The sequence below is a fragment of the Nerophis ophidion genome, linkage group LG01, assembly GCF_033978795.1.
Source record: "Nerophis ophidion isolate RoL-2023_Sa linkage group LG01, RoL_Noph_v1.0, whole genome shotgun sequence".
Lineage (NCBI taxonomy): Eukaryota > Metazoa > Chordata > Actinopteri > Syngnathiformes > Syngnathidae > Nerophis > Nerophis ophidion.
Genome location: NC_084611.1, coordinates 11,832,477 through 11,860,056, shown reverse-complemented (window position 1 = coordinate 11,860,056; position 27,580 = coordinate 11,832,477). Strand labels below are relative to the sequence as shown.

Sequence of the window (27,580 nt, the reverse complement as noted above, 5' to 3'; positions counted from 1 at the left end):
CTATTGTTGGACGTCTGAGACTTTTTTGTTAAAAAAGTGAAAAATAGTAAAGTATCTATAGCAGGAGACGGGAACCTTTTTTGGCTAAGAGAGCCAAGAAGCCAAATATTTTAAAACGTATTTCCGTAAGAGCCATATTGTATTTTTTTTAACACTGAACACAACTGAACACGTGCATTTTTAAGTAAGACCAACATTTCTCGAGTATAATAGGTCTTTTATTCTTTGTAATAACCTTGTTATTCTGAAGCTAACTGTGGAGTGGCGTGGCCTGCGGGCCTGCAGCGAAGCGGGGTGTTGCCAGGACCGGCCTCGAAATTGGCGACAGGTGCGTAGATGGCTCACCTGGACCTTGTTATCTAATCACTTGTCGCTCTGTTTAGTTTATCTCGTTTTGAGGAAATAACATTAGAGGAATTGTTACAACGTGTAAATGGAATAAAACAAACAACATGTTTACTTGACCCTCTTTCTGGGAAACTGATCAAGGAGCTCTTTGTATTATTAGGTCCATCAGTGCTAAATATTATAAACTTATCACTTTCCTCGGGCACTGTTCCCCTAGCATTCAAAAAAGCGGTTCTTCATCATCTTCTTAAAAGACCTAACCTCGATCCTGACCGGTGTCTCACCTTCCCTTTATTTCAAAAATCCTCGAAAAAATTGTTGCGGAGCAGTTAAATGTGATCAAACAGGCGTTTGATCACATTACGCCTGTACTGGCTCACCTGCACTGGCTTCCTGTGCACTTGAGATGTGACTTTAAGGTTTTACTACTTACGTATAAAATACTAGACGGTCTAGCTCCATCCTATCTTGCCGATTGTATTGTACCATATGTCCCGGCAAGAAATCTGCGTTCAAAGGACTCCGGCTTATTAGTGATTCCCAAAGCCCAAAAAAAGACTGCGGGCTATAGAGCGTTTTCATTTAGGGCTCCAGTACTCTGGAATGCCCTCCCAGTAACAGTTCGAGATGCCACCTCAGTAGAAGCATTTAAGTCTCACCTTAAAACTCATTTGTATACTCTAGCCTTTAAATAGACTCCCTTTTTAGACCAGTTGATCAGCCGTTTCTTTTCTTTTTCTCCTATGTCCCACTCTCCCTTGTGGAGGGGGTCCGGTCCGATCCGGTGGCCATGTACTGCTTGCCTGTGTATCGGCTGGGGACATCTCTGCGCTGCTGATCCGCCTCCGCTTGGGATGGTTTCCTGCTGGCTCCGCTGTGAACGGGACTCTCGCTGCTGTGTTGGATCCGCTTTGGACTGGACTCTCGCGACTGTGTTGGATCCATTATGGATTGAACTTTCACAGTATCATGTTAGACCCGCTCGACATCCATTGCTTTGCTCCTCTCCAAGGTTCTCATAGTCATCATTGTCACCGACGTCCCACTGGGTGTGAGTTTTCCTTGCCCTTTTGTGGGCCTACCGAGGATGTCGTAGTGGTTTGTGCAGCCCTTTGAGACACTAGTGATTTAGGGCTATATAAGGAAACATTGATTGATTGATTGATTGATAAGCAGCAGCCCGGAGGAGAGACGGGGTTGGTGCTGGAGCCAGAGCACGAGCGAGAACGAAAGAGAAAAAGACAATTGCTGGAAAGCAACTGAGAGAGTTAAAAAAAATACTAAAACCCTGAAACAGGCTCTTATGTTGGTGCTTGGTGGTCTGAAGAACCCCCAGGAGGTCAAGCCCTAAACTAACCAATAATAAATAAATCACTTCTTACCCTTAATGCAACTTCCTGAACAAGTGCGATTAAAAAAGGACGGATGGATTCAAATGCACGAGCATGTTTTATATGTTGAACGTTATTTTTAATACTTTGATCACAAGTGGAATTATTCATTACTTATCGTGTTAAGTATTATCCGAGAGCCAGATGCAGTCCTCAAAAGAGCCACATCTGGCTCGCGAACCTTAGGTTCCCTACCCCTGATCTATAGAAGTAGAACTGCGTTCTCATAGACCGAGGGGAAAATGTGCATCAACGACTTGTAAACACGAGCCCCTGGTGAGATACCCACCTACAAATTCCGGAGTTCCAAAAATGTTCTTAAAATCGCTGCCAAAGTCGATCTTGTGGGCCAGGCCAAAGTCGATGAGCTTGATGCGCGGGTGAGGCACTGAGCGGCTGAGCAGCATGATGTTCTCCGGCTGCAAAGAGAGAGAGAGAAGACATTGGCGGAATGTTTATTGATCGTTGATCAATATTCATGCGTTCGTTACGTCTCGTCTCGATTACTGTGACGCGTTATTTTCGGGTCTCCTTATGTCTAGCATTAAAAGATTACAGTTGGTACAAAATGCGGCTGCTAGACTTTTGACAAGAACAAGAAAGTTTGACCAAACTGTACATACCTATATATACCTATATATATATATACATATATATACATATATACCTATACTGGCTCACCTGCACTGGCTTCCTCTGCACTTTAAGGTTTTACTACTTACGTGTAAAATACTACACGGTTTAGCTCCATCCTATCTTGCCGATTGTATTGTACCATATGTCCCGGCAAGTAATCTGCGTTCAAAGAACACCGGCTTAATAGTGATTTCCAGAGCCCAAAAAAAGTCTGCGGGCTATAGAGCGTTTTCTATTCAGGCTCCAGTACTCTGGAATGCCCTCCCGGTAACAGTTCGAGATGCTACCTCAGTAGAAGCATTTAAGTCTCACCTTAAAACTCATTTGTATACTCTAGCCTTTAAATTGACTTCCTTTTTAGACCAGTTGATCTGCCGCTTCTTTTCTTTTTCTCCTATGTCCCACTCTCCATTGTGCAGAGGGAACACAGGTCCGGTGGCCATGGAGGAAGTGCTCGTCCAGAGTCGGGACCCGGGATGGACCATACGCCTGTGCATCGGTTAGGGACATCTCTGCACTGCTGACCCGTCTCCGCTCGGATTGGTCTCCTGCTGGCCCCCACTATGGACTGGACTCTCACTGTCATGTTAGATCCACTATAGACTGGACTATCACTGTTATGTTAGATTTACTATGGACTGGACTCTCATTATGTTAGATCCACTATGGACTGGACTCTCTTATTATTCTGTTAGATCCAATATGGACTGGACTCTCACTATTATGTTAGATCCCCTATTGACTGGACTCTCACTATTATGTTAGAGCCACTATGGTCTGGACTCTCACTATAATGTTAGATCCACTATGGACTGGACTCTCACTATTATGTTAAATCCACTACGGACTGGACTCTCACTATTATGTTAGATCCACTATGGACTGGACTCTCACTGTTATGTTAGATCCACTATGGACTGGACTCTCTTAATATTTTGTTAGATCCAATATGGACTGGACTCTCACTATTATGTTAGATCCACTATGGACTGGACTCTCACTATTATGTTAGATCCACTATGGACTGGACTCTCACTATTATGTTAGATCCACTATGGACTGCACTCCCACTATTATGTTAGATCCACTATGGACTGGACTCTCACTATTATGTTAGATCCACTATGGACTGGACTCTCACTATTATGTTAGATCCACTATGGACTGGACTCTCACGATTATGTTGGATCCACTATGGTCTGGACTCTCACTATTATGTTAGATCCACTATGGACTGGACTCTCACTAGTATGTTAGATCCACTATGGTCTGGACTCTCACTATTATGTTAGATCCACTATGGACTGGACACTCACTAGTATGTTAGATCCACTATGGACTGGACTCTCACGATTATGTTGGATCCACTATGGACTGGACTCTCACGATTATGTTATAACCACTATGGTCTGGACTCTCACTATTATATTAGATCCACTATGGACTGGACTCTCACTATTATGTTAGATCCACTATGGACTGGACTCTCACTATTATGTTAGATCCACTATGGACTGGACTTCCATTATTATGTTAGATCCACTATGGACTGGACTCTCACGATTATGTTATAACCACTATGGTCTGGACTCTCACTATTATATTAGATCCACTATGGACTGGACTCTCACTATTATGTTAGATCCACTATGGTCTGGACTCTCACTATTATATTAGATCCACTATGGACTGGACTCTCACTATTATGTTAGATCCACAATGGACTGGACTCTCACGATTATGTTAGATCCACTATGGTCTGGACGCTCACTATTATGTTAGATCCACTATGGACTGGACTCTCACTATTATGTTGGATCCACTATGGACTAGACTCTCTCAATATTATGTTAGATCCAATATGGACTGGACTCTCACTATTATGTTAGATCCACTATGGACTGGACTCTCACTATTATGTTGGATCCACTATGGACTGGACTCTCATTATTATGTTAGAGCCACTATGGTCTGGACTCTCACTATTATGTTAGATCCACTATGGACTGGACTCTCAATATTATGTTAGATCCAATATGGACTGGACTCTCACTATTATGTAAGATCCACTATGGACTGGACTCTCACTATTATGTTAGATCCACTATGGACTGGACTCTCACTATTATGTTAGCTCCACTATGAACTGGACTCTCACTATTTTGTTAGATCCACTATGGACTGGACTCTCACGATTATGTTGGATCCACTATGGACTGGACTCTCACGATTATGTTAGATCCACTATGGACTGGACTCTCACTATTTTGTTAGATCCACTATGGACTGGACTCTCACGATTATGTTAGATCCACTATGGACTGGACTCTCACAATATTATGTTATACCCACTCGACGTCCGGTCTCCCCTGGGGCGAGGTCAACCACATCCGCGGTCCTCTCCAAGGTTTCTCATAGTCATTCACATTGACATCCCACTGGGTTATGAGTTCTTCCTTGCCCTTCTGTGGGCTCTGAACCGAGGATGTGGTAGTGGCTTGTGCAGCCCTTTGAGACACTTGTGATTTAGGGCTGTATAAATAAACATTGATTGATGGATAATAGATGTATTTACAGACTGTTATTGTTCGCAAAAGGAACGCAACGAAAGCCAAGGAAGAACAGTTCAGACTCCATTTAACAAAACATCAACAGAAGCAATGAAATATTAATCACATATTTCTTTAATGTATCATTGAATATAATTTGACAAATACAAAATACCCACATTGTTTTTTGATATATGCAGTAGATATACATTTTGTATAAAGACCACTTCCTGGAATTGCAACTGCAGTGGCCAAGTGGTTAGAGTGTCCGCCCTGAAATCGGTAGGTTGTGAGTTCAAACCCCGGCCGAGTCATACCAAAGACTATAAACATGGGACCCATTATTTCCCTGCTTGGTACTCAGCATCAAGGGTTGGAATCGAGGGTTAAATCACCCAAAAAAGATTCCCGGGCGTGGCCACCGCTGCTGCTCACTGCTCCCCTCACCTCCCGGGGGTTGATCAAGGGTGATGGAGAATAGCTTTGCCTCAGTTAAGTGTTTTTTTCATGTCTTTTTCATTTTATTATGAAACAGTTAACACACACTAAAGTACAGACAATTGGTAGCGTATTATATTTATATAGCGCTTTTCTCTAGTGACTCAAAGCGCTTTACATAGTGAAACCCAATATCTAAGTTACATTTAAACCAGTGTGGGTGGCACTGGGAGCAGGTGGGTAAAGTGTCTTGCCCAAGGACACAACGGCAGTGACTAGGATGGCGGAAGCGGGAATCGAACCTGCAACCCTCAAGTTGCTGACACGGCCGCTCTACCAACCGAGCTATAGCGTATTGGTTCTAATAGAAAAAGGTACCCAAACCTCCTGGTCTTACTCTTTCAGATGCTCACTAATTACCGCATTTCCCGGACTATAAGGTAAACCTAAAATCATTTTCCCCCCCCTCAAAACTCGACAATGCGCCTTATAACCCGGAGGCCTAAGGTACGGAATAATTCTGGTTATGCTTACCGACCTCGAAACTATTTCATTTGGTACATGGTGTAAGGATAAGTGTGACCGAACATAAGAGACAAGTGTAGACTACACTATGATGGCCGTATGACTCAAGTAAACACCAATATTTTATAGCTTTAATTGACAATATAGAACAAAAATCTATCAAAATGTTTTAGTACGACTTTGGTAATCCATGAAACCGCACCGCTTAGATTGTCGGCGCATTAAACATACAATTATTATTACGGTGTCTGGCGTTTTGTTTTGCAATATTATGCAAAAACAACTTTTTTTACTTTCTGGTACCGACTGATCCGTATTTGGGATCAGCATAAATCCTGAAAAATTGCGCGGCTCCGCCTTTATAGTCCGTGTCGACACTATAGTCCAGGGGTCGGGAACCTTTTGGCTGAGAGAGCCATGAAAGCCAAATATTTTAAAATGTATTCCGGTGAGAGCCATATAATATTTTTTAACACTGAATACAATTAAATCAATCAATGTTTATTTATATAGCCCTAAATCACAAATGTCTCAAAGGACTGTACAAACCATTAAAACTACGACATCCTCGGAAGAACCCACATAAGGGCAAGGAAAACTCACACCCAGTGGGCAGGGAGAATTCACACCCAGTGGGACGCCAGTGACAATGATGACTATGAGAAACCTTGGAGAGGACCGAAAGCAATGGATGTCGAGCGGGTCTTTAAATGCATAGATTTTTAAGTAAGACCAACATTTTTAGAGTATAAAACGTCTCTTATTCTTTTTCATAACATTGTTATTCGGAAGCTAACCAATAATAGATAAAACACTTCTTAATGCGGCTTCTTGAACTGGTAGGGTAGAAAACGGATGGACGGATTAAAATGCATGAGGATGTTTTATATTTTCAACGTTGTTTTTAACACGTAACATGAATTGATTTACGTGGACAAGTTGAAAAATTTCTTCGGGTGTAACCATTTAGTGGCCAATTGTACGGAATATGTACTTTACTTTGCAATCTACTAATACATTTTCAATCAATCAATCAATCAATCAATCAAAACTGTGATGACCAGTGGAATTATTCATTACTTATCGTGTTAAGCAATGTCAGCTAAGATTTATCTGAGAGCCAGATGCAGTCCTCAAAAGAGCCACATCTGGCTCGAGAGCCATAGGTTCCCTACCCCTGCTATAGTCGATAAGCTTCTTTTTCTTTTACATTCATCCTCCTCTGTTGCCATTTCTAATATAAAGTAGTGTAAAGTTCTTACTTATATCCGTCAGTTAACTCGCCATGAAAGCGCCAAAACATACCGGTGTAGTGAGTCCACATTATTCACTCAAGGAACTTTAGTTATTAGAGAGTTCTGGTCGGACGGTTTTTCACGGAACACTTTTCTGGCGTTGTTGTTGTTTCCGGATGAGAAGATGCTGCTCCGTTAGTGATTGAAGTAAAGTCAGAATGTCATTAAAACAGTTAGCTCCATCTTTTGAGACTTCTTCCACTCCCGTCCTTGCACGCTACACCGCGAGTAGAAGACGCTGCCGAAGGTGAGCCGCGTAAATGAGACCGCCCACAAAATGCCGCATCCGGAAACTACTGTCAGAAAGCGACTTAAAGATGATCTGTAAAACATAACCTATGCAACATTTTGACCAAAGAACCACCATTAATCTGGAAAAAATATAATAATAACATGACTCTTTTAATGCGCCCTATAGTCCGGTGCGCCTTATATATGGAAAAAGACCAAAAATAGACCATTCGTCGGCGGTGCGCCCTATGGTCCGGAAATTACGGTAGTCCGGTAAGACGCAATGACAATAAATTTAGTTTTTTGGGTTTAACCACCTGCTCAGTGGCCATCCTGTGGCCGTGCGTTCAAACCCCAGCTGAGTCATATCAAAGACAATAAAAATGGAACCCATTACCTCCCTGCTTGACACTCAGCATCAAGGGTTGGAAATATGGGTTAAATCACTAAAATGATTCCCGAGCGCGGCCACCACTGCTGCTCACTGCTCCCCTCACCTCCCAGGCGGTGGAACAAAGGGATGGGTCAAATGCAGAGGGTAATTTAACCACACCCAGTGTGTGTGTGTGTGACTATCCGTGGTACTTTAACTTTCTAAAATGTGGTTTTAAAAATAGCACAATCACACGGGGAGTCTGAATGTTGTCGCCTCTGAAAGAATAAAAAGGGTCTCAGCAGCAGGGAAAGACAAGGAATGGAAAAATTGGGTTTTGCACGGGCGGATCAATGCTAAACAGACTAATCATGTGAGACGGCCAGTAAATGAGAGGATGAGCAGGACGTCATTATCAGCGTGGACGCCGACTGCGGTGGTTGATAATAGCGGCGGCCATCGATCGGAAATGCTTGGTTGGGCATCAAGCTTTTATGGCGTCCAGCTCCAAAAATATACACACGTGATTTATAGTCTGCGAGCACAAAAACAAGTCTAGACTTTTTCCAACGACGCCATCTTCTGCGTAGATTGTATTCATGTAGAGAACAACCGATCAATGATAGCGACTGAGACTCTGTCACATAATAGAATAAACGACAGAGAGTCATTTAAATCCTGCAGACAAACTGTCGAGGTTTGTTCTCCCAGGATTCAAACGGATCACTCCGGACAAGACTTGCAGGTAGGAACATATTTCAATCTTGGAACTGTGACAGGTGCGTGTAGCAAATACTTAGCATGGAACCAGACATGAAGCGAACACTTAGCATGGACTATGGCACGGCACAAACAAGACTTACTTGGCAAGGTATGAGGTAAACCATGGGTGTCAAACTCTGGCCCGCGGGCCAAATTTGGCCCGCCGTGTAATCTAATTTGGCCCTTGAGTCAATATCAAATTAACATTACAGCTGGCCCGCCGTTATTACACAGCTGCGGTGTCGCTGTAACACCGCAATTTCTCACACTTGCCAATCCTCCCGAAGTTCATTGCCCCTTCCGAAAATCTCCCAGGGCAAGCATTCTCCAGATTTTCACCCGGACAACAATATTGAGGGCGTGCCTTTAGCATTCTCTACAACCTGTCGTCACGTCCGCATTTCCTCCATACAAACAGCGTGCAGGCCCACTCGCATAATATATGCAGTTATTACATACACATAATTGAATGCACGGCATACTTGGTCAACAGCCATACAGGTCACACTGAGGGTGGCCGTATAAACAACTTTAACACTGTTACAAATATGCGCCACACTGTGAACTCACACCAAACAAGAATGACAAACACATTTCGGGAGAACATCTGCTCTGTAACATAACATAAACACAACAAATACCCAGAACCCTTTGCAGCACTAACTCTTTCGGGACGCTACAATATATTTTGATATTTACCTCAGAAGGCTGCAAATATAAAAGAGGTATTATATTTGGATTTAAATTTAATTTGAAAAGCCATTGATATTTTTTAATTATTATTATTTGAAGCTCGATTTTGCATGTCACTATAAAGTTATATAAGCCTTGCTTGTTCAATGTTCAATGCAAAACTTGTTTGGGTCCCTATTACCAACTTATTAAGCAACCAAAGACCAAAAATGAAAATTGCGCGCTACCGCCACCTAGGAAGAGACAAAAAACAGACTGCTTGTAACTTCCGTTGGGAATGTCGTAGAGACATGAAACAAAAACCTCTGTGTAGGTCTGACTTAGACCTACATTTCCAATAAAACACTTGTATACCTAAAATAACAGGAAGTTGGCAAAAACCCCTTCAACACAATTTTCGCAAAATATGCCTTTTTTGCCTCTTTGAACTGAAATTTGACCCCCTTAAAATGCTTCAAAGTGCAAGTTAAAGCTATACAATGCCAAGTGAAAGCCATTTATCAACAACATCCAGAAACGCCAATCTGTAATTTGACCCCCTTAACATGCTTCAAAACTCACCAAATTTTACACACACATCAGGACTGGTGAAAATTGCCATCCAATAAAAAAACCAAACCCCAAAAATGAAAATTGTGCTCTAGCGCCCCCTAGGAAAATAAACTGATAAAACTGCTTGTAAATTCTGTTAGGAATGTCGTAGAGTGATGAAACAAAAACTTCTATGGAGGTCTGACTAAGATCGGGACTCGGGACACGGCGGCGGCGGCGGCCAATGGCGGACCCGACCAACGCTGCTTGCAGCTTTAATTATTATTTGAAGCTCGATTTTGCATGTCACTATAAAGTTATATAAGCCTTGCTTGTTCAATGTTCAATGCAAAACTTGTTTGGGTCCCTATTAAAAGGTTAATTTGTTCAACCTTGTTCAGTTTTAAATTTTGGCCCACTCTGTATTTGAGTTTGACACCCCTGAGGTAAACCAACAGCATAAACTATGGCATTGCAAGAAAAAAACAATGACGCCAGGCCGACTGTCTCGCAAACGCAGGCTTAAATAATGTCACATGATTAGAGCCAGGTGAGCGCCCCGAATACAAGCGGCAGGAGAAACTAATATGCAACCATGGCAAACAAAACAAACAAGGTGTCAAACAGGAACTAAAAGAGTCCAAAACTAGCGGAACATAGCAAAAACATGATCCGCACCGAGGATCATGACAGTACCCCCTCCTCAAGGATGGATTCCAGGTGTCCACAAAAAATAAAACAAAGGAAGATCAAGAGTCATGGGAGGGCGGTGGGTCGTTAGGCCGAGTGTCCCCGCAACCAGTCAGGTGGCGGCGACGCGTTGAACGCCGCTGCACTTGGGGAGGCGGGCGACCCGGGAACGGCCACATGCGTGGCCGACGGGGAGGTGGGTGCACTTGGCGAGGCTGGCGACCAGGGAACGGGAGGTGGGTGCACTTAGTTTTTCCTTGCCCTGATGTGGGATCTGAGCTGAGGTAGTCTTGGCTTGCGCAGCCCTTTGAGGCACTTAAATAAACTTTAATGGATTGATTGAAAAACAAATTAGAATGTAGAGGATGCTCAGCAGGCTATAGTCGCATACAGGGTTGTTCTGATACCAATATTTTGGTACCGGTTACCAACATGTACTTTGAAACATTTCGATACTACCACAAAAAAATAAAAATAATTTTTGGCTTCGTTTTAACACAAAATGTTACGATATGTTAAATATAAAGCTTTTTGTTTACTCAAATAACAATTTTAGAAGATTGAAAACATTTTTTTAAACACATGGGGCTTTTACTGTTACACTCTAAGAACAATTTCTTAAACTGATTGACTATTTGCTCAGGCAGTTGTGGACAAAGGGGTGTGCCTCGCCCCTTCCTTTCTTGTGAAAGACTGAATGAATACCCAATCATGGCACCCACCTGTTCCCAATTAGCCTGCACACCTGTGGGATGTTCCAAATAAGTGTTTGATGAGCATTCCTCAACTTTATCATTATTTATTGCCACCTTTCCCAACTTCTTTGTCACGTGTTGCTGGCATCAAATTCTAAAGTTAATGATTATTTGCAAAAAAAAAAAAAGTTTATCAGTTTGAACATCAAATATGTTGTCTTTGTAGCATATTCAACTGAATATGGGTTGAAAATGATTTGCAAATCATTGTGGCAGAGGAGTTAGTGCGTCTGCCTCACAATACGAAGGTCCTGAGTAGTCCTTGGTTCAATCCCGGGCTCGGGTTCTTTTTGTGTTGAGTTTGCATGTTCTCCCCGTGAATGCGTGGGTTCCCTCCGGGTACTACGGCTTCCTCCCACCTCCAAAGACACGCACCTGGGGATAGGTTGATTGGCAACACTAAATTGGCCCAAGTGTGTGAATGTTGTCTGTCTATCTGTGTTGGCCCTGCGATGAGGTGGCGACTTGTCCAGGGTGTACACTGCCTTCGGCCCGATTGTAGCTGAGATAGGCACCAGCGCCCCCCGCGACCCCAAAGGGAATAAGCGGTAGATAATGGATGGATGTATTCTATTTATATTTACATCTAACACAATTTCCCAACTCATATGGAAACAGGGTTTATATATATATATATATATATATATATATATATATATATATATAGCCCAAAAAAAGTCTGCGGGCTATAGAGCATTTTCCGTTCGGGCTCCAGTACTCTGGAATGCCCTCCCGGTAACAGTTTGAGATGCCACCTCAGTAGAAGCATTTAAGTCTCACCTTAAAACTCATTTGTATACTCTAGCCTTTAAATAGACTCCCTTTTTAGACCAGTTGATCTGCCGTTTCTTTTCTTTTTCTTCTATGTCCCTCTGTGTATCGGCTGGGGACATCTCTGCGCTGCTGGTCCGCTACCCTTGGGATGGTTTCCTGCTGGCTCCGCTGTGAACGGGACTCTCGCTGCTGTGTTTGGACTGGACTCTCGCGACTGTGTTGTATCCATTGTGGATTGAACTTTCACAGTATCATGTTAGACCTGCTCGACATCCATTGCTTTCCTCCTCTCTAAGGTTCTCATACTCATCATTGTCACCGACGTCCCACTGGGTCATTATTGTCACCAATGTCCCACTGAGTGTGAGTTTTCCTTGCCCTTATGTGGGCCTACCGAGGATGTCGTGGTGGTTTGTGCAGCCCTTTGAGACACTAGTGATTTAGGGCTATATAAGTAAACATTGATTGATTGATTGATTGATATATATATATATATGTCTTGATTGGATTATCCAGAGAATAGTGCTCGATACCGTGGTAGAGCGCAATATGTATGTGTGGTAAAAAAATCACAAGACTACTTCATCTCTACAGAACTGTTTCATGAGGGGTTCCCTCAATCATCAGGAGATTTTTTTTTCTCCTGATGATTGAGGGAACCCCTCATGAAACAGTTCTGTAGAGATGAAGTAGTCTTGTGATTTTTTCCCCACACCTACATACATATATATATATATATATATATATACATATTAGGGATGCACCGATTAATCGGTAACAGAATGTATTCAGCCGAATATGGCAAAAAAAAGCCACATTCGGCCTTGGGTGGAATGAGTTAAGAACAAGGCCGAATAGTGGCGTGTGACGCAATTTTTTGACGCGGTGACGCAATCAACCAACGTGCAGTGACGTTGGGATATGTTGTGTAGCTGTATAAGTGTATGAGGTTACAAGCACACACTTATTGAGATTTAGTTGGTCCTCTGTTTACATTATTAGCCTGTTGTGTAGGCTACCTGTATAAGCGTAAGAGGTTACAAGCACACACTTAATTGAGATTTACTTGAGCCTTCTGTTTACATTATTAGCATATATAAATAAATGAATAAATGGGTTGTACTTGTATAGCGCTTTTCTACCTTCAAGGTACTCAAAGCGCTTTGACACTACTTCCACATTTACCCATTCACACACACATTCACACACTGATGGAGGGAGCTGCCATGCAAGGCGCTAACCAGCACCCATCAGGAGCAAGGGTGAAGTGTCTTGCTCAGGACACAACGGACGTGACGAGTTTGGTACTAGGTGGGGATTGAACCAGGGACCCTCGGGTTGCGCACGGCTACTCTCCCACCGCGCCACGCCGTCCCTTTAACCATTTAACCAAATATGAACATTGCTGTATGTATACTTATGACCCAGCAGATTTGGTGACGTTTTCAGTAGACCCATAATAAATTCATAAAATAACCAAACTTCACGAAGGTTTTTTGCGACAAACAAGTATTTACTCCAATTGCTCTATCACAATAAAATAAAAGTTGTAAATATTGATGAATACTCAAGACAGCCATAGCATTATGTTCTTTACAAGTGTATGTAAACTTTTGATCGCAATATGCATATATATATATATATATATATATATATGTAGAGCGCAATATGTAGGTGTGGGAAAAAATCACAAGACTACTTCATCTCTACAGATCTGTTTCATGAGGGGTTCCCTCAATCATCAGGAGATTTTAATGGAAGCATTCACATACAATGGTTTATATAGGGCACAGAGTGGGTGGGTACAGGCAGGCGTAGGGGCGTGGTGATTGGCTCATGTGTTACCTAGGAGGTGTTTCCGCCTGTGGCGGCATGTTGAAATGATTTCACTGCGCTTGTTGAGGGATGATAGATCTGGATGATATATAATAAACAGTTTCTCTTTTAAGCATAGGTTGCATCTTTTATTACCACTGTTGTAAGGTGTGCTGGATGCAAGAATTTGCCATGTTATTGAATATTCAACATTATTGTCTTTGAGGTTCCAAATGTGTTTGCTGAGTTCTGTAGAATTCCGCAAAGTCTGGTTTCTAAAGGAGGCCTTGTGATTATTCCATCTTGTTTTGAACGCTCCTTCGGTTAATCCTACGTACGTGTCGGATGTGTTAATGTCCTTGCGTATTACCTTTGCTTGGTAAACGACTGATGTCCGTAAGCACCTTCCGTTGAGAGGGCAATCAGGTTTCTTGCGACAGTTACATTCATTATTGGTTTCAGAGTCGTTTAGTCTGGGGGTAGGCAGTCCTTTTGCAATTGCTTTGTTGTGGTTTGAAATGATTTGTTGCATGTTATTCATACAGCTGTAGCTCAATTTAATGTTGTTCTTGTTGAATATTTTTCTTAGGGTGTTGCCTTTGGGGAAGTGTTTGTCGATCAGAGTGAGGAACTTGCGGCCGATGTTGGTTGAGACGTTTTTGCTGAATGGCGGATTGTACCAGATGATGTTGTTTCGTTTTCTGCTCTTTTTTGGTTGGTTTCCTGGAGTGGGTTCATAGGTGAGGGTGAAGTTGTATCCGCTTTCATCAAGTGCTTTCTGGTACGGGGGGGTTGCTTGGTCGAATTCAGCTTTGCTGGATGACAGCATCGATAGCCTTTTATTAATTCCGGTAGGTATTCTTTTCGTGGTGGTGGGTGGGTGGTTGCTGTCGTGGTGCACGTAATACTCTGTGCTCTATATAAACCATTGTATGTGAATGCTTCCATTAAAATCTCCTGATGATTGAGGGAACCCCTCATGAAACAGATCCGTAGAGATGAAGTAGTCTTGTGATTTTTTCCCACACCTACATATATATATATATATATATATATACCCAATGCGGTCAATAAGTGTGGGGACCCCTTCTTTAGCGGTTATCTTTGTGTCTCGACCTGCTCTGTGTGTGTAACATGCTTAGCAATTCCTTTTTCTCCAGTGATAGTGGTACTTGGAAGCAACTTTGTTTATTTTCTGCCATGGTAGTGAGAATTGTTTTTTTTAGAAGATCGACAACGCTTGCTCTCAAATTGGAGACGATGTTCTGGCAAGACAAGCACCAATCCTGGAATTTATGCGACAATCGCATGTGTGTAAGATGGTCATGTAACTATAATCTTAGTGTGCATCACTTTTGAAGGAATCTTTCACACGAGTACAATCTTTAGCTATGTAAAGACTGACGCACAGCTGTGTTAAAGTTTGGCTGCGTTTGGCAGCTCATCAGCCAATCCTTTAAATAGGAAATATTCAATATCAGCCCCCAATCCGATCCTGACCTCTAATTACGATATTACGTTTTAGATCCATACTCACTACTGTGGCTAAGCAGACTTTTGCTAAAAGGACAATAATTCATTTGTTGTTGGTTTATCCACTTTATCCATCCATCCATTTTCTACCGCTTATTCCCTTATCCACTTTAATGCACTTTTTTTTTTTTTTTTGCAATGCATGTTTTGTTTGAAGGCCTAATATAAATGAAAAACTTTGTGCTTTTTTTGAAAAGCAAAGGCTACTGGAATATAAAAAAAATGTCAATATTCAATAAAAAATTACTTCATTTGAAAAACATGTCTAAATATTTATTTTAGGCTATTTATGAAATATAAAAAAAATTGTGAAAAACTGCATTCATTATTCGGTATTCCGCCTTCGGCCAAGCGTTTAAGTTTTATTCGGCTTCGGCCACAAATTTTCATTTCGGTGCATCCCTAATATATATATATATATATATATATATATATATATATATATATATATATATATATATATATATCCATCCGTCCATCCATTTTCTACCGCTTATTCAATGATGAAATATTAACATTGCAACACATGCCAATACGGCCTTTTTAGTTTACTAAATTACAATTTGAAATTTCCCGCGGAGTTTCTTGTCGAAAACGTCGCAGAATGATGACGCGTGTTTGACCCGTCTCGTTTTGTAGCGGACATTTTAGCCCAGCACCACTTACGGCTAAAAGTCGTCTCTTTTCATCGCATAATTACACAGTAATTTGGACATCTGTGTTGCTGAATCTTTTGCAATTTGTTCAATTAATAACTGAGACTATAAATAAGAAGCGCTGTTGGTGTGAAGCTTTGACACAGAGCGGTCAAGCGAACAATTTTCTCGACGTCAACCAGCAAGTTTTTGGACGGGAAAATTGTCGGCTCTTACCGGAGACTTCAGTGGATTATGGGACCTTCTCCTGTAGCTGTCATAAAGGCAACTGTGATCTTGGCTCCTCATCGGCTTCTCTCTGAGACACTGGCGTTCACCGCAGGCATCCGATTTTCAGGTATGACTTTACTCATCTAATCTCACAAAAATACTATTAACTCAATAAGCAGATAAGGGATTTTCCTAGTAAATGTGTCTAATTACATTTGAAACGCTACCACTGCTGCCGCCCGGAGCCGTCACTTTTTTTTTTTTTTTAAGTGCCTCACTCTAACTTTCCTCATCCACGAATCTTCCATCCTCACTCAAATTAATGGGGAAATTGTCGCTTTCTCGGTCCGAATAGCTCTTGCTGCTGGAGGCTAGGATTATAAACAATGTGAGGATGTGAGGAGCCCTCACACCGGTGACGTCACGCGCCCATCGTCTTGCTACTTCCCGTAAAGGCAAGACTTTTTTATTAGCGACCAAAAGTTGGGAACTTTATCGTCGATGTTCTCTACTAAATCCTTTCAGCGAAGATTTGGCAATATCGCGAAATGATCAAGTAGGACACATAGAATGGACCTGCTATCCCCGTTTAAATAAGAAAATTTCATTTCAGTAGGCATTTAAATACTTAGTGTAGGTCATTACAAAAAAATCACTTTACATCATAATGGAAGCTACAGTCTCTATCACTTCGGTGCATCCCTAATATATATATATATATATATATCCATCCGTCCATCCATTTTCTACCGCTTATTCCCTTTTGGGGTCACGGGGGCGCTGGTGCCTATCTCAGCTACAACCGGGCGGAAGGCGGGGTACACCCTGGACAAGTCGCCACCTCATCGCAGGGCCAACACAGATAGACAGACAACATTCACACACTAGGGTCAATTTTTAGTGTTGCCAATCAGGTGCATGTCTTTGGAAGTGGGAGGAAGCCGGAGTACCCGGAGGGAACCCACGCATTCACGGGGAGAACATGCAAACTCCACACAGAAAGATCCCGAGCCTGGATTTGAACCCAGGACTGCAGGACCTTCGTATTGTGAGGCAGACGCATTAACCCCTCTGCCACCGTGAAGCCCCATATATATATATATATATGTATGTATGTATATATAATAGTACAGTGTATATAGAATGGCATGTAAACACAGTTAAAGGGAATTAGAGCATGCAATGTAAATAGCAGAGATAATGCCGAGCAGGTGCGTAGTACAAATAAGAAACAAAGAGAGAGGTCCGGGCTCTCGTGTTGCATGCGGGTACCTTGAGGTCAAAGTGAGCGATCTGTTTGGAGTGCAGGTAGAAGACTCCATCAAGGATCTGCTTCAGGAACTGAGTGGCCTCCTCCTCGCTCAGCGACTCCTTCTCTGCCAGGAAGTCGAAGAGTTCGCCCCCGGCCACGCTGAGGGGGGGAGATGGAGAATTAAAAGGCGAGATCACTTGGCTGCAGGGGCAGCCATAAATCCCTTTTTTAATGGAGCCGAGCGAAGGTAATCTAATCGCGCAGGTGCATTAGAGTCCAGTCAATTTATACGACCCGAGTAGCTTTTAACCAGCTATGGAAAACATTCAGGATCGAGGTTTGAGCACGTTTACATTAGGGGTTGTTAAGGTGCACTAAAGAAAACACATAGGTTCTTTCTAGGCAGGGCTTAAGTGTTTCCAAAAGTCTACTGCAGGCCTGGGCAATTATTTTGACTCGGTTAGAGAAAAAAAGTGTCCGGGGGGGGGGGGGCGGTATATCTATTTTTAGGGATATTAATACAAAACCTCACAACAGGGGTAGGGAACCTATGGCTCGCCAGCCAGATGTGGCTCTTTTGATGACTGCATCTGGCTCTCGGATAAATAAATGGGTTGTACTTGTATAGCGCTTTTCTACCTTTTTAGACCAGTTGATCTGCCGCTTCTTTTCTTTCTCCTATGTCCCCCCCTCCCTTGTGGAGGGGGTCCGGTCCGATGACCATGGTTTAGCTCGGTTGGTAGAGTGGCCGTGCCAGCAACTTGAGGGTTGCAGGTTCGATTCCCGCTTCCGCCATCCTAGTCACTGCCGTTGTGTCCTTGGGCAAGACACTTTACCCACATGCTCCCAGTGCCACCCACACTGGTTTGAATGTAACTTAGATATTGGGTTTCACTATGTAAAGCGCTTTGAGTCACTAGAGAAAAAGCGCTATATAAATATAATTCACTTCACTTCACTACTGACTGTCCAGAGTCGAGACCCAGGATGGACCGCTCGTCGGGACCCAGGATGGACCGCTCGCCTGTATCGGTTGGGGACATCTCTACGCTGCTGATCCGCTTGAGATGGTTTCCTGTGGACGGGACTCTCACTGCTGTCTTGGAGCCACTATGGATTGAACTTTCACAGTATCATGTTAGACCCGCTCGACATCCATTGCTTTCGGTCCCCTAGAGGGGGGGGGGTTGCCCACATCTGAGGTCCTCTCCAAGGTTTCTCATAGTCAGCATTGTCACTGGCGTCCCACTGAATGTGAATTCTCCCTGCCCACTGGGTGTGAGTTTTCCTTGCCCTTTTGTGGGTTCTTCCGAGGATGTTGTAGTCGTAATGATTTGTGCAGTCCTTTGAGACATTTGTGATTTGGGGCTATATAAATAAACATTGATTGATTGATTGAAGGTACTCAAAGCGCTTTGACACTACTCCCACATTCACCCATTCACACACTGATGGAGGGAGCTGCCATGCAAGGCGCCAACCAGCACCCATCAGGAGCAAGGGTGAAGTGTCTTGCTCAGGACACAACGGACGTGACGAGGTTGGTACCAGGTGGGGATTGAACCAGGGACGCTCGCTCGTGTTGCGCAGGGCCACTCTCCCCCACTGCGCCACGCCGTCCCTAATTAAATTAAATCACATTCCATTTTTGAGGCGGTCTGTCATAACATTTTTAGCATTCAATTCGACATTATTGGGAGGTTTTGTATTAGTGTTCCTAAAAATAGATACACCGACCCCAAAACACTTTTTTTTCCTCTAAATTTGGCCCCCCTCAGTCAAAGTAATTGCCCAGGTCTGCTCAAACAGTGGGCTTCACAGTGGCAGAGGGGTTAGTGCGTCTATAAAATCCGCTACACCTCCTTGATACCGAAGTACATGTCAAATTATTTGGGTCCCATATCAAACTTAAGAAGGTCAGTGACTTCACTATAAAAGTGGGTGACATTGTCATCACCAGGAAGGATGAGATCACCTACTTAGGTTCCATTCTAGAGGCTAATCTTTCCTGTGATAAAATTACAATTTTAAATTTCCCGCGGAGTTTCTTGTCGAAAATGTCGCGGAATGATGACGCGTGTTTGTGCCGTCTCGTTTTGTAGCGGACATTTTAGCCCAGCACCACTTACGGCTAAAAGTCGTCTCTTTTCCTCGCATAATTACACAGTAATTTGGACATCTGTGTTGCTGAATCTTTTGCAATTTGTTCAATTAATAACTGAGACTATAAATAAGAAGCGCTGTTGGTGTGAAGCTTTAACACAGAGCAGTCAAGCGACCACTTTTCTCGACGTCAACCAGCAAGATTTTGGATGGGAAAATTGTCGGCTCTTACCGGAGACTTCAGTGGATTATGGGACCTTCTCCTGTAGCTGTCATAAAGGCAGCTGTGATCTTGGCTCCTCTCTGAGACACTGGCGTTCACCGCAGGCATCCGACTTTCAGGTATGACTTTACTCATCTAATCTCACTAAAATACTATTAACTCAATAAGCAGATAAGGGATTTTCCTAGTAAATGTGTATAATTACATTTGAAACGCTACCACTGCTGCCGCCCGGAGCCGTCGCTTTTTTTTTTTTTTTTTTTAAGTGCCTCACTCTAACTTTCCTCATCCACGAATCTTTCATCCTCACTTAAATTAATGGGGAAATTGTCGCTTTCTCGGTCCGAATAGCTCTTGCCGCTGGAGGCTAGGATTATAAACAATGTGAGGATGTGAGGAGCCCTCACACCGGTGACGTCACGCGCCCATCGTCTTGCTACTTCCCGTAAAGGCAAGACTTTTTTATAAGCGACCAAAAGTTGCAAACTTTACTGTCGATGTTTTCTACTAAATCCTTTCAGCAAAGATTTAGCAATATCGCGAAATGATCAAGTAGGAATGGACCTGCTATCCCCGTTTAAATAAGAAAATTTCATTTCAGTAGGCATTTAAATACTTAGTATAGGTCATTACAAAAAAAAAAACTTTACATCATAATGGAAGCTACAGTCTCTATCTTAAAGATCTAAAAAAAAATATTTGGGAATGTCCAGCGGGCCAGACTGAAAATCTTAACAGGCCGCACGTGGCCCCTTGGCCTTAATTTGCCCAGGTCTGGGTTGCAAAAGTGACTTTTTAACGATGTTTTCATACTCGATATTTTCATACTCCAACCATCTGTTTCTATACATGCGTAATCTGTTGAATCGCTTAAATCGCTGAAATCCGAGTTTGAATCCGAGCTAATGTCGCTATATCTTGCTGTGGTATTCCCATTGTTTGTTTACATTGGCAGCACTGTGTGACGTCACAGGGAAATGGAAAGTGTATTCGCAGAGAGCCGAAAAAAAGGCACTTTAAAGCTTTTTTTTAGGGATATTCCGAGACCGGTAAAATTTGGAAAAAAACTTCAAAAAATACAACAAGCCACTGGGAACTGATTTTTATTGTTTTTAACCCTTTTCAAATTGTGATAATGTTCCCCTTTAAGACTTGGACAATATTGGAATATCGGCAAAAAAGCCATTATCGGACATCTCTAAAAAACAACCTTCCTCATTAACATGATACTGAATCTGACCCGCTCCTACCTAGATTAAAAAAATACAAATAAATAAAAAAAAAAAATCAGGCTTCTCGACACACCAGAATTGAAAGCCATACAAACACAGAAATGTAGAGGACTTTAGATACTTTCACTGTGAAGGTAAGGATGTCATGATCAATCAATCAATGTTTATTTATATAGCCCCAAATCACAAATGTCTCAAAGGACTGCACAAATCATTACGACTACAACATCCTCGGAAGAACCCACAAAAGGGCAAGGAAAACTCACACCCAGTGGGCAGGGAGAATTCACATTCAGTGGGACGCCAGCGACAATGCTGACTATGAGAAACCTTGGAGAGGACCTCAGATGTGGGCAACCCCCCCCCCTCTAGGGGACCAAAAGCAATGGATGTCGAGCGGGTCTAACATGATACTGTGAAAGTTCAATCCATAGTGGCTCCAAGACAGCAGTGAGAGTCCCGTCCACAGGAAACCATCTCAAGCGGATCAGCAGCGTAGAGATGTCCCCAAGCGATACAGGCGAACCGATATACATTACTTATGGGCGTACGACTAAAGCTGCAAAATACGGATAGATTACGCTGGGATTAAGGTCAAAGGTTGACACGGATGAATACCCCCGCTACCCTTTTCTAGCACGAGGTCGCCCCCCTTTTATTGATTAAAGTGAATCCCTTACTTTTATCTAATGTAAGCCCTTATGTTAATCTTGCCCTCATCGGGTCAAACACCGGGATTATTTGTGTTTGCTGCGTACCGACATTCAGTTAGAAAATACGTCTTTTAAAACGGTTCGTGATATCGCTGGATAAACCTGCACCTTGGAACGGAGAAAAAAAAAGACCAAAATGGTCATGACCCTTGGTCTTCGTCAATGTGACCAAGACCAAGACCGAGACCAAGGAGCTAATTGTGGACCTGGGAAGGAGGAGGAGTACTCCGGCGACCCCTGTTTCCATCAGGACGGTCGATGTGGACATGGTTGAGGATTATAAATACCTCGGAGTACACATCGACAACAAGCTGAATGGGTCAAAACACGCTGAGTGAAGTGAAGTGAATTATATTTGTATAGCGCTTTTCTCTAGTGACTCAAAGCGCTTTACATAGAGAAACCCAATATCTAAGTTACATTTAAACCAGTGTGGGTGGCACTGGGAGCAGGTGGCTAAAGTGTCTTGCCCAAGGACACAACGGCAGTGACTAGGATGGCGGAAGCGGGAATCGAACCTGCAACCCTCAAGTTGCTGGCACGGCCGCTCTACCAACCGAGCTATGCTGCCCACTGAGGCCCTCTACTTCCTCAGGAGGCTAGGATCCTTCAACGTCTGTACGAAGATGTTGAAGATGTTCTACGAGTCGGTGGTGGCGGGCGCCTTCTTGTACGCCGTAACTTACTGGGGCAGTGGGTTGAGAGTGAGGGACGCAAACAGACTGGACAAGTTGGTAGAGAAGGCCAGTAACGTGGTGGGAGTGGAGCTGGACTCTCTGGCGGTGGTGTCAGAGAGGAGAACTCCTAGCCGTTATGGACAACACCTCCCACCCACTACAGTCGGACCTTGCGGAGAGAATGAGCACGTTCAGTGGAAGGCTCGGACTCCCAAAATGTAACACGGAACGACACATACCGACAGCCATCAGACTGTATAATGCATATGTTCCTTGACTGCACTTAAATGTAGAATATATTTATATTATTCATAAATTATATATTCCATCCGTCCATTTTCTACCGCGTATTCCCTTTGGGGTGGCGGGGAGCGCTGGCGCCTATCTCAGCTACAATCGGGCGGGAGGCGGTGTACACCCCGGACAAGTCGCCACCTCATCGCAGGGCCAACACAGATAGACAGACAACATTCACACTCACATTCACACTCACATTCACACACTAGGGCCAATTTAGTGTTGCCAATCAACCTATCCCCAGGTGCATGTCTTTGGAGGTGGGAGGAAGCCGGAGTACCCGGAGGGAACCCACGCATTCACGGGGAGAACATGCAAACTCCACACAGAAAGATCCCGAGCCTGGGATTGAACCCAGGACTGCAGGACCTTTGTATTGTGAGGCAGACGCACTAACCCCTTTTCCACCGTGAAGCCCTTTATATATGATATATGTCATGTATTATTTATTATTAATATTTTTTATTGTGAGCGAACTTTGGCGCTGAATTTCCCACAGGGATCAATAAAGTACTTTCTATTTTATTATTATTCTATTCTGACCTGTAGCACCGGGTTTTGTGGGCGTCTTCCTATGTTTGGTGTTTTGGTTCTTGTCTGGCTTCCTTATTTTTTAGTTTTTTTAGTTCAGAGCATGACTGCAAGCTAATCGATGCTAACATGCTAAATAGGCTAAATCACAAGTGTCTCAAAGGGCTGCACAAGCTACGACGACATCCTCGGTTCAGAACCCACATAAGGGCAAGGAAAAACTCACAAACCAGCGGGATGTCAATGTGAATGACTATGAGAAACCTTGGAGAGGATGTGTATTTAATTAGTCTCATGACATTATCTGTATGTAACACAGGCTGCATTTCTTGATGTCGTTTGTGGGCCATTTTGTTCCAGACCACAGCAAACGCTACCCAGCTCGCAAAAACTATAATACATCCGTTGAAAGAAGACAGCCTGCAGTTTCCTTTAACTTGGACACACACATTTATACCGTTGGCCATTCTGAGCCAGTAATTTCCAGAATTTATCTCATCCTGTGAGAAGCCTCTATTTTACTAATGATTTCCAATGATGCAAAAATGTATAGAATAATTATTAAAATACAACATTTCAGTCAACGAAGATTTGATAGTAGGCTAATATAGCTAATTTAGATCATGTGTTGCTTTCATTATAACACTTATATAAGGTTTTTAATTTTTTATTGCTCCAGACAGATTTTTGTTTTGTTTTGTTTTTTTTAGGTCCATTATGGCTCTTTCAACATTTTGGGTTTCCGACCCCTGATCTCGGTTCAGCTTTTGCTGCGGTCTTTGTTGGAACATTGTTTTGTGAATGCTTTTAGATGTCTACTCTGCTTCACGTGTGTTGTTCGGCATTTTATTCAGTTTACTTTAAAGCCTGTTTAGTTTCTCACAGCTTCCCCTATGCTTCTTGTGCACTCCCGGCTGCACCATTCATTTTTGTTCTTTTTTTGTATATTAAACAGCTTTTACTTGCAGGTTGACTACTGCTATCCTCTTCATTTTGGCATCACAACAGCCACCGCTTAAACGTGGCCACATTGTCACATAATTGAAGGAAAACCATTAAAAATCTTAAAAAACAAACAAATGCCTGGACCTCTGACAAACTACTCATCAGAAAAAACGTATGTGGAGGGGGGGTGTGGCCTGCGGACCTGCAGCGAAGCGTAGTGTGCCAGGACCGGCTTCGAGATTAGCGACAGGTGCGTATAATCACCTGTCGCAGCAGCCGGGGAGGCGGGGAGAGTTGGTGGTGGAGCACGAGCGAGACTGACACATGAACAGAAAATTGCTGAAAAACGCAGGAAGAGACAATTTTTTTGAAAAATAAAAAATTTTTGTAAACATGGAAGACCCTGGGGCTTCACGGTGGCAGAGGGGTTAGTACGTCTGCCTCACAATACGAAGGTCCTGCAGTCCTGGGTTCAAATCCAGGCTCGGGATCTTTCTGTGTGGAGTTTGCATGTTCTCCCCGTGAATGTGTGGGTTCCCTCCGGGTACTCCGGCTTCCTCCCACTTCCAAAGACATGCACCTGGGGATAGGTTGATTGGCAACACTAAATTGGCCCTAGTGTGTGAATGTGAGTGTGAATGTTGTCTGTCTATCTGTGTTGGCCCTGCGATGAGGTGGCGACTTGTCCAGGGTGTACCCCGCCTTCCGCCCGATTGTAGCTGAGATAGGCGCCAGCGCCCCCCCGCGAGCCCAGAAGGGAATAAGCGGTAGAAAATGGATGGATGGATGGAAGACCCTGTCATGTCGGTGATTGGTGGAAAGACTCTTTCCTTCGCTGCAGGTCCACAGGCCACGCCCCCCTCCACAGGAAAAACTCCACAATTAAATAGTGCAGGACTCTTTCCTTCGGGTTCCTCGGACCATCAATCACCGACATTACAGGCTCTTCCAAATTTACAAGAATGTTTTTTTTTTTTTTTAAATTGTCTCTTCTTGCGCTTTCCAGCAATTGTCTGTTCATGTGTCAGTCTCGCTCTCACTCGTGTTCCACCACCATTTCTCCTCCCCGGCTGCTGCCTTTTAACAGAGCGACAGGTGATTAGATAATCAGGCCCAGGTGGGCCATCCACGCACCTGTCGCTGATCTAGAAGCCGGTCCTGGCACACCCTGCTTCGCTGCAGGTCCGCAGGCCACCCCTCCACAACATATTTTAGTTTTTTTTCAGCGAATAGGCCAACCTAACCTAGCATAATGTTGTTGTTAAAATGTGAGCGTAATGTTTGGTCTCTTTAGTCCGGAGGACACGACGTCCTCAGTTTCTAAAAAAAAAAAACTTGAAAAGTGGACTTGTAAGACCACAGAACACTTTTCCACTTTGCATCAGTCCATCCTAGATGAGCCCGGGCTCAGCGAAGCCGGCGGCGTTTCCGGGTGTTGTTGATAAATGGCTTTGGCTTTGCATAGTAGAGTTTTAACTTGCACTTACAGATGTAGTGACCAACTGTATTTAGTGACAGTGGTTTTCTGAAGTGTTCCTGACCCAATGTGGTTATATCCTTTACACACCCATGTCGGTTTTTGATTTAGTACTGCCTGAGGGATCGAAGGTCACGGGCATTTAATGTTAGTTTTCGGCCTTGCAGTGATTTCTCCAAGTTCTCTGAACCTTTTGATGATATTACGAACCGTAGATGGTGAAATCCCTAAATTCCTTGCAATGGAATTGAGAAATGTTGTTCTTAAACTGTTCGACAATTTGCTCACACATTTGTCCACAAAGCGGTGACCCTCGCCCCGTCCTTGTTTGTGAAGGACTGAGCATTTCATGGAAGCTGCTTTTATACCCAATCCTGGCACCCACCTGTTCCCAATTAGCCTGTTCACCTGTTGGATGTTCCGAATAAGTGTTTGTCTCTCATGGACATATACGCCTGCTGTTGTTGACTTTGGACTAGCGACTGCACGACATCAAGTTTGCGTTACAGAGACACATTGCAGGCTGACACACAAACATACATCCACAAAATATATGCGACACACGTACATACACAAATCCCGTAGGGGTGATGAAAGGATGGTCCACGCCTGAGAGCTGTGGCCTAAGACCATGGCCCCGCACTCCCTTCCGTCTGTTGCAAGATATCTCGAGATGTATGTTGTAATATGTATATGTGCTTTGCTATGGAGGGGTTTTTTTTTCCCACTCCAGACTGGGCCCCCTTAGATTGTTTTTTTTTTACTCAACCTTCCCCAGCGTTTAAACTTTTTCTCATCTTTTACGGGGCACCTTGTGGCAATCCTGTTCTGTAACCCTGTCCACTGTTTGTTTGTCTAATCTTGAACGGATTTGTGCTGAAAACATATTTTCGTTGTATTTGTACAATGACAATAAAAACCTATCCTGTCCTCCATGAGCATTCTTCAACTTTCTCAGTCTTTTTTGCCACTTGTGCCAGCTTTAAAAAAAAAAAAAGTTACAGGCAAATGAGCTAATTTTGCTAAAAATAACAACATTTACCAGTTAGAACAGAGGTAGGGAACCCATGGCTCTAGAGCCAGATCTGGCTCTTTTGATGACTGCATCTGGCTCTCAGATAAATCTTAGCTGACATTGCTTAACACCATAATTATGAATAATTCCGCTAAAAATAACAATCAAAATATAAAACATTCTCATGCATTTAAATCCATCCATCCGTTTCCTACCGCACTTGTGCAAGAAGTCGCATTAATGGTAAGAAGTATTTTATGTCACGATGGGGGGGGTCGTTCTCCCAGTGAAGGCAGACAGACTACTCGGGACATGGCATTTAGGTAAAAACATGACTTAATTTAAACTAAAGAAAGATACAAACAAAAATCGCTCACAGCGGAGGCACAACTTGGGCTAAGGAACAAAGCTAACGCATAAACAGACTATGAACATAAATCAAACAAAACTTACTTGGCATGGCATGAAGCACGAAACTATGGCAAGGCATGAAACAAGTCAGCACAGAGCGAGAAAAGATCACATTGACGCCAGGGCGACTGACTGGCAAAGACAAGCTTAAATACTGCCTCTGATTAGTGCTCGGGAGCTCAGAGACAGGTGGACAAAATGAGTAACCAAGGAAACCAGACAAGGGAGTGGAAAAAAACAGGAACTTAAAGAGTCCAAAAGACAAACAGCACATGGCCAAACAAAAACATGATCAACAGACATGACATTTTAATTATTATTGGTTAGCTTCAGAACAACAATGTTATGAAAAAGAATAAGAGACTTTTTATAGTCTAAAAATGTTGGTCTTACTTAAAAATGCACGCATTTAGTTGTATTCAGTGTTAAAAAATATGATATGGCTCTCACGGAAATACATTTTGAAATATTTGGCTTTCATGGCTCTCTCAGCCAAAAA

At 43.0% G+C, this 27,580-nt stretch overlaps 1 protein-coding gene across 1 annotated transcript in view; it reads right to left on the bottom strand.

Annotated features, from left to right (window-relative positions):
- The window catches only part of dapk1 (death-associated protein kinase 1), a 233,826-nt gene that overhangs the window by 117,812 nt on the left and 88,434 nt on the right, over positions 1–27,580 (bottom strand). The window contains exons 4-5 of the mRNA XM_061896021.1: positions 17,478–17,616; positions 2,029–2,158 (exon numbers count right to left, since the gene is read on the bottom strand). Coding sequence (XP_061752005.1) covers positions 2,029–2,158; positions 17,478–17,616 — 269 coding nt within the window. The remainder of the gene's footprint in view (positions 1–2,028; positions 2,159–17,477; positions 17,617–27,580) is intronic.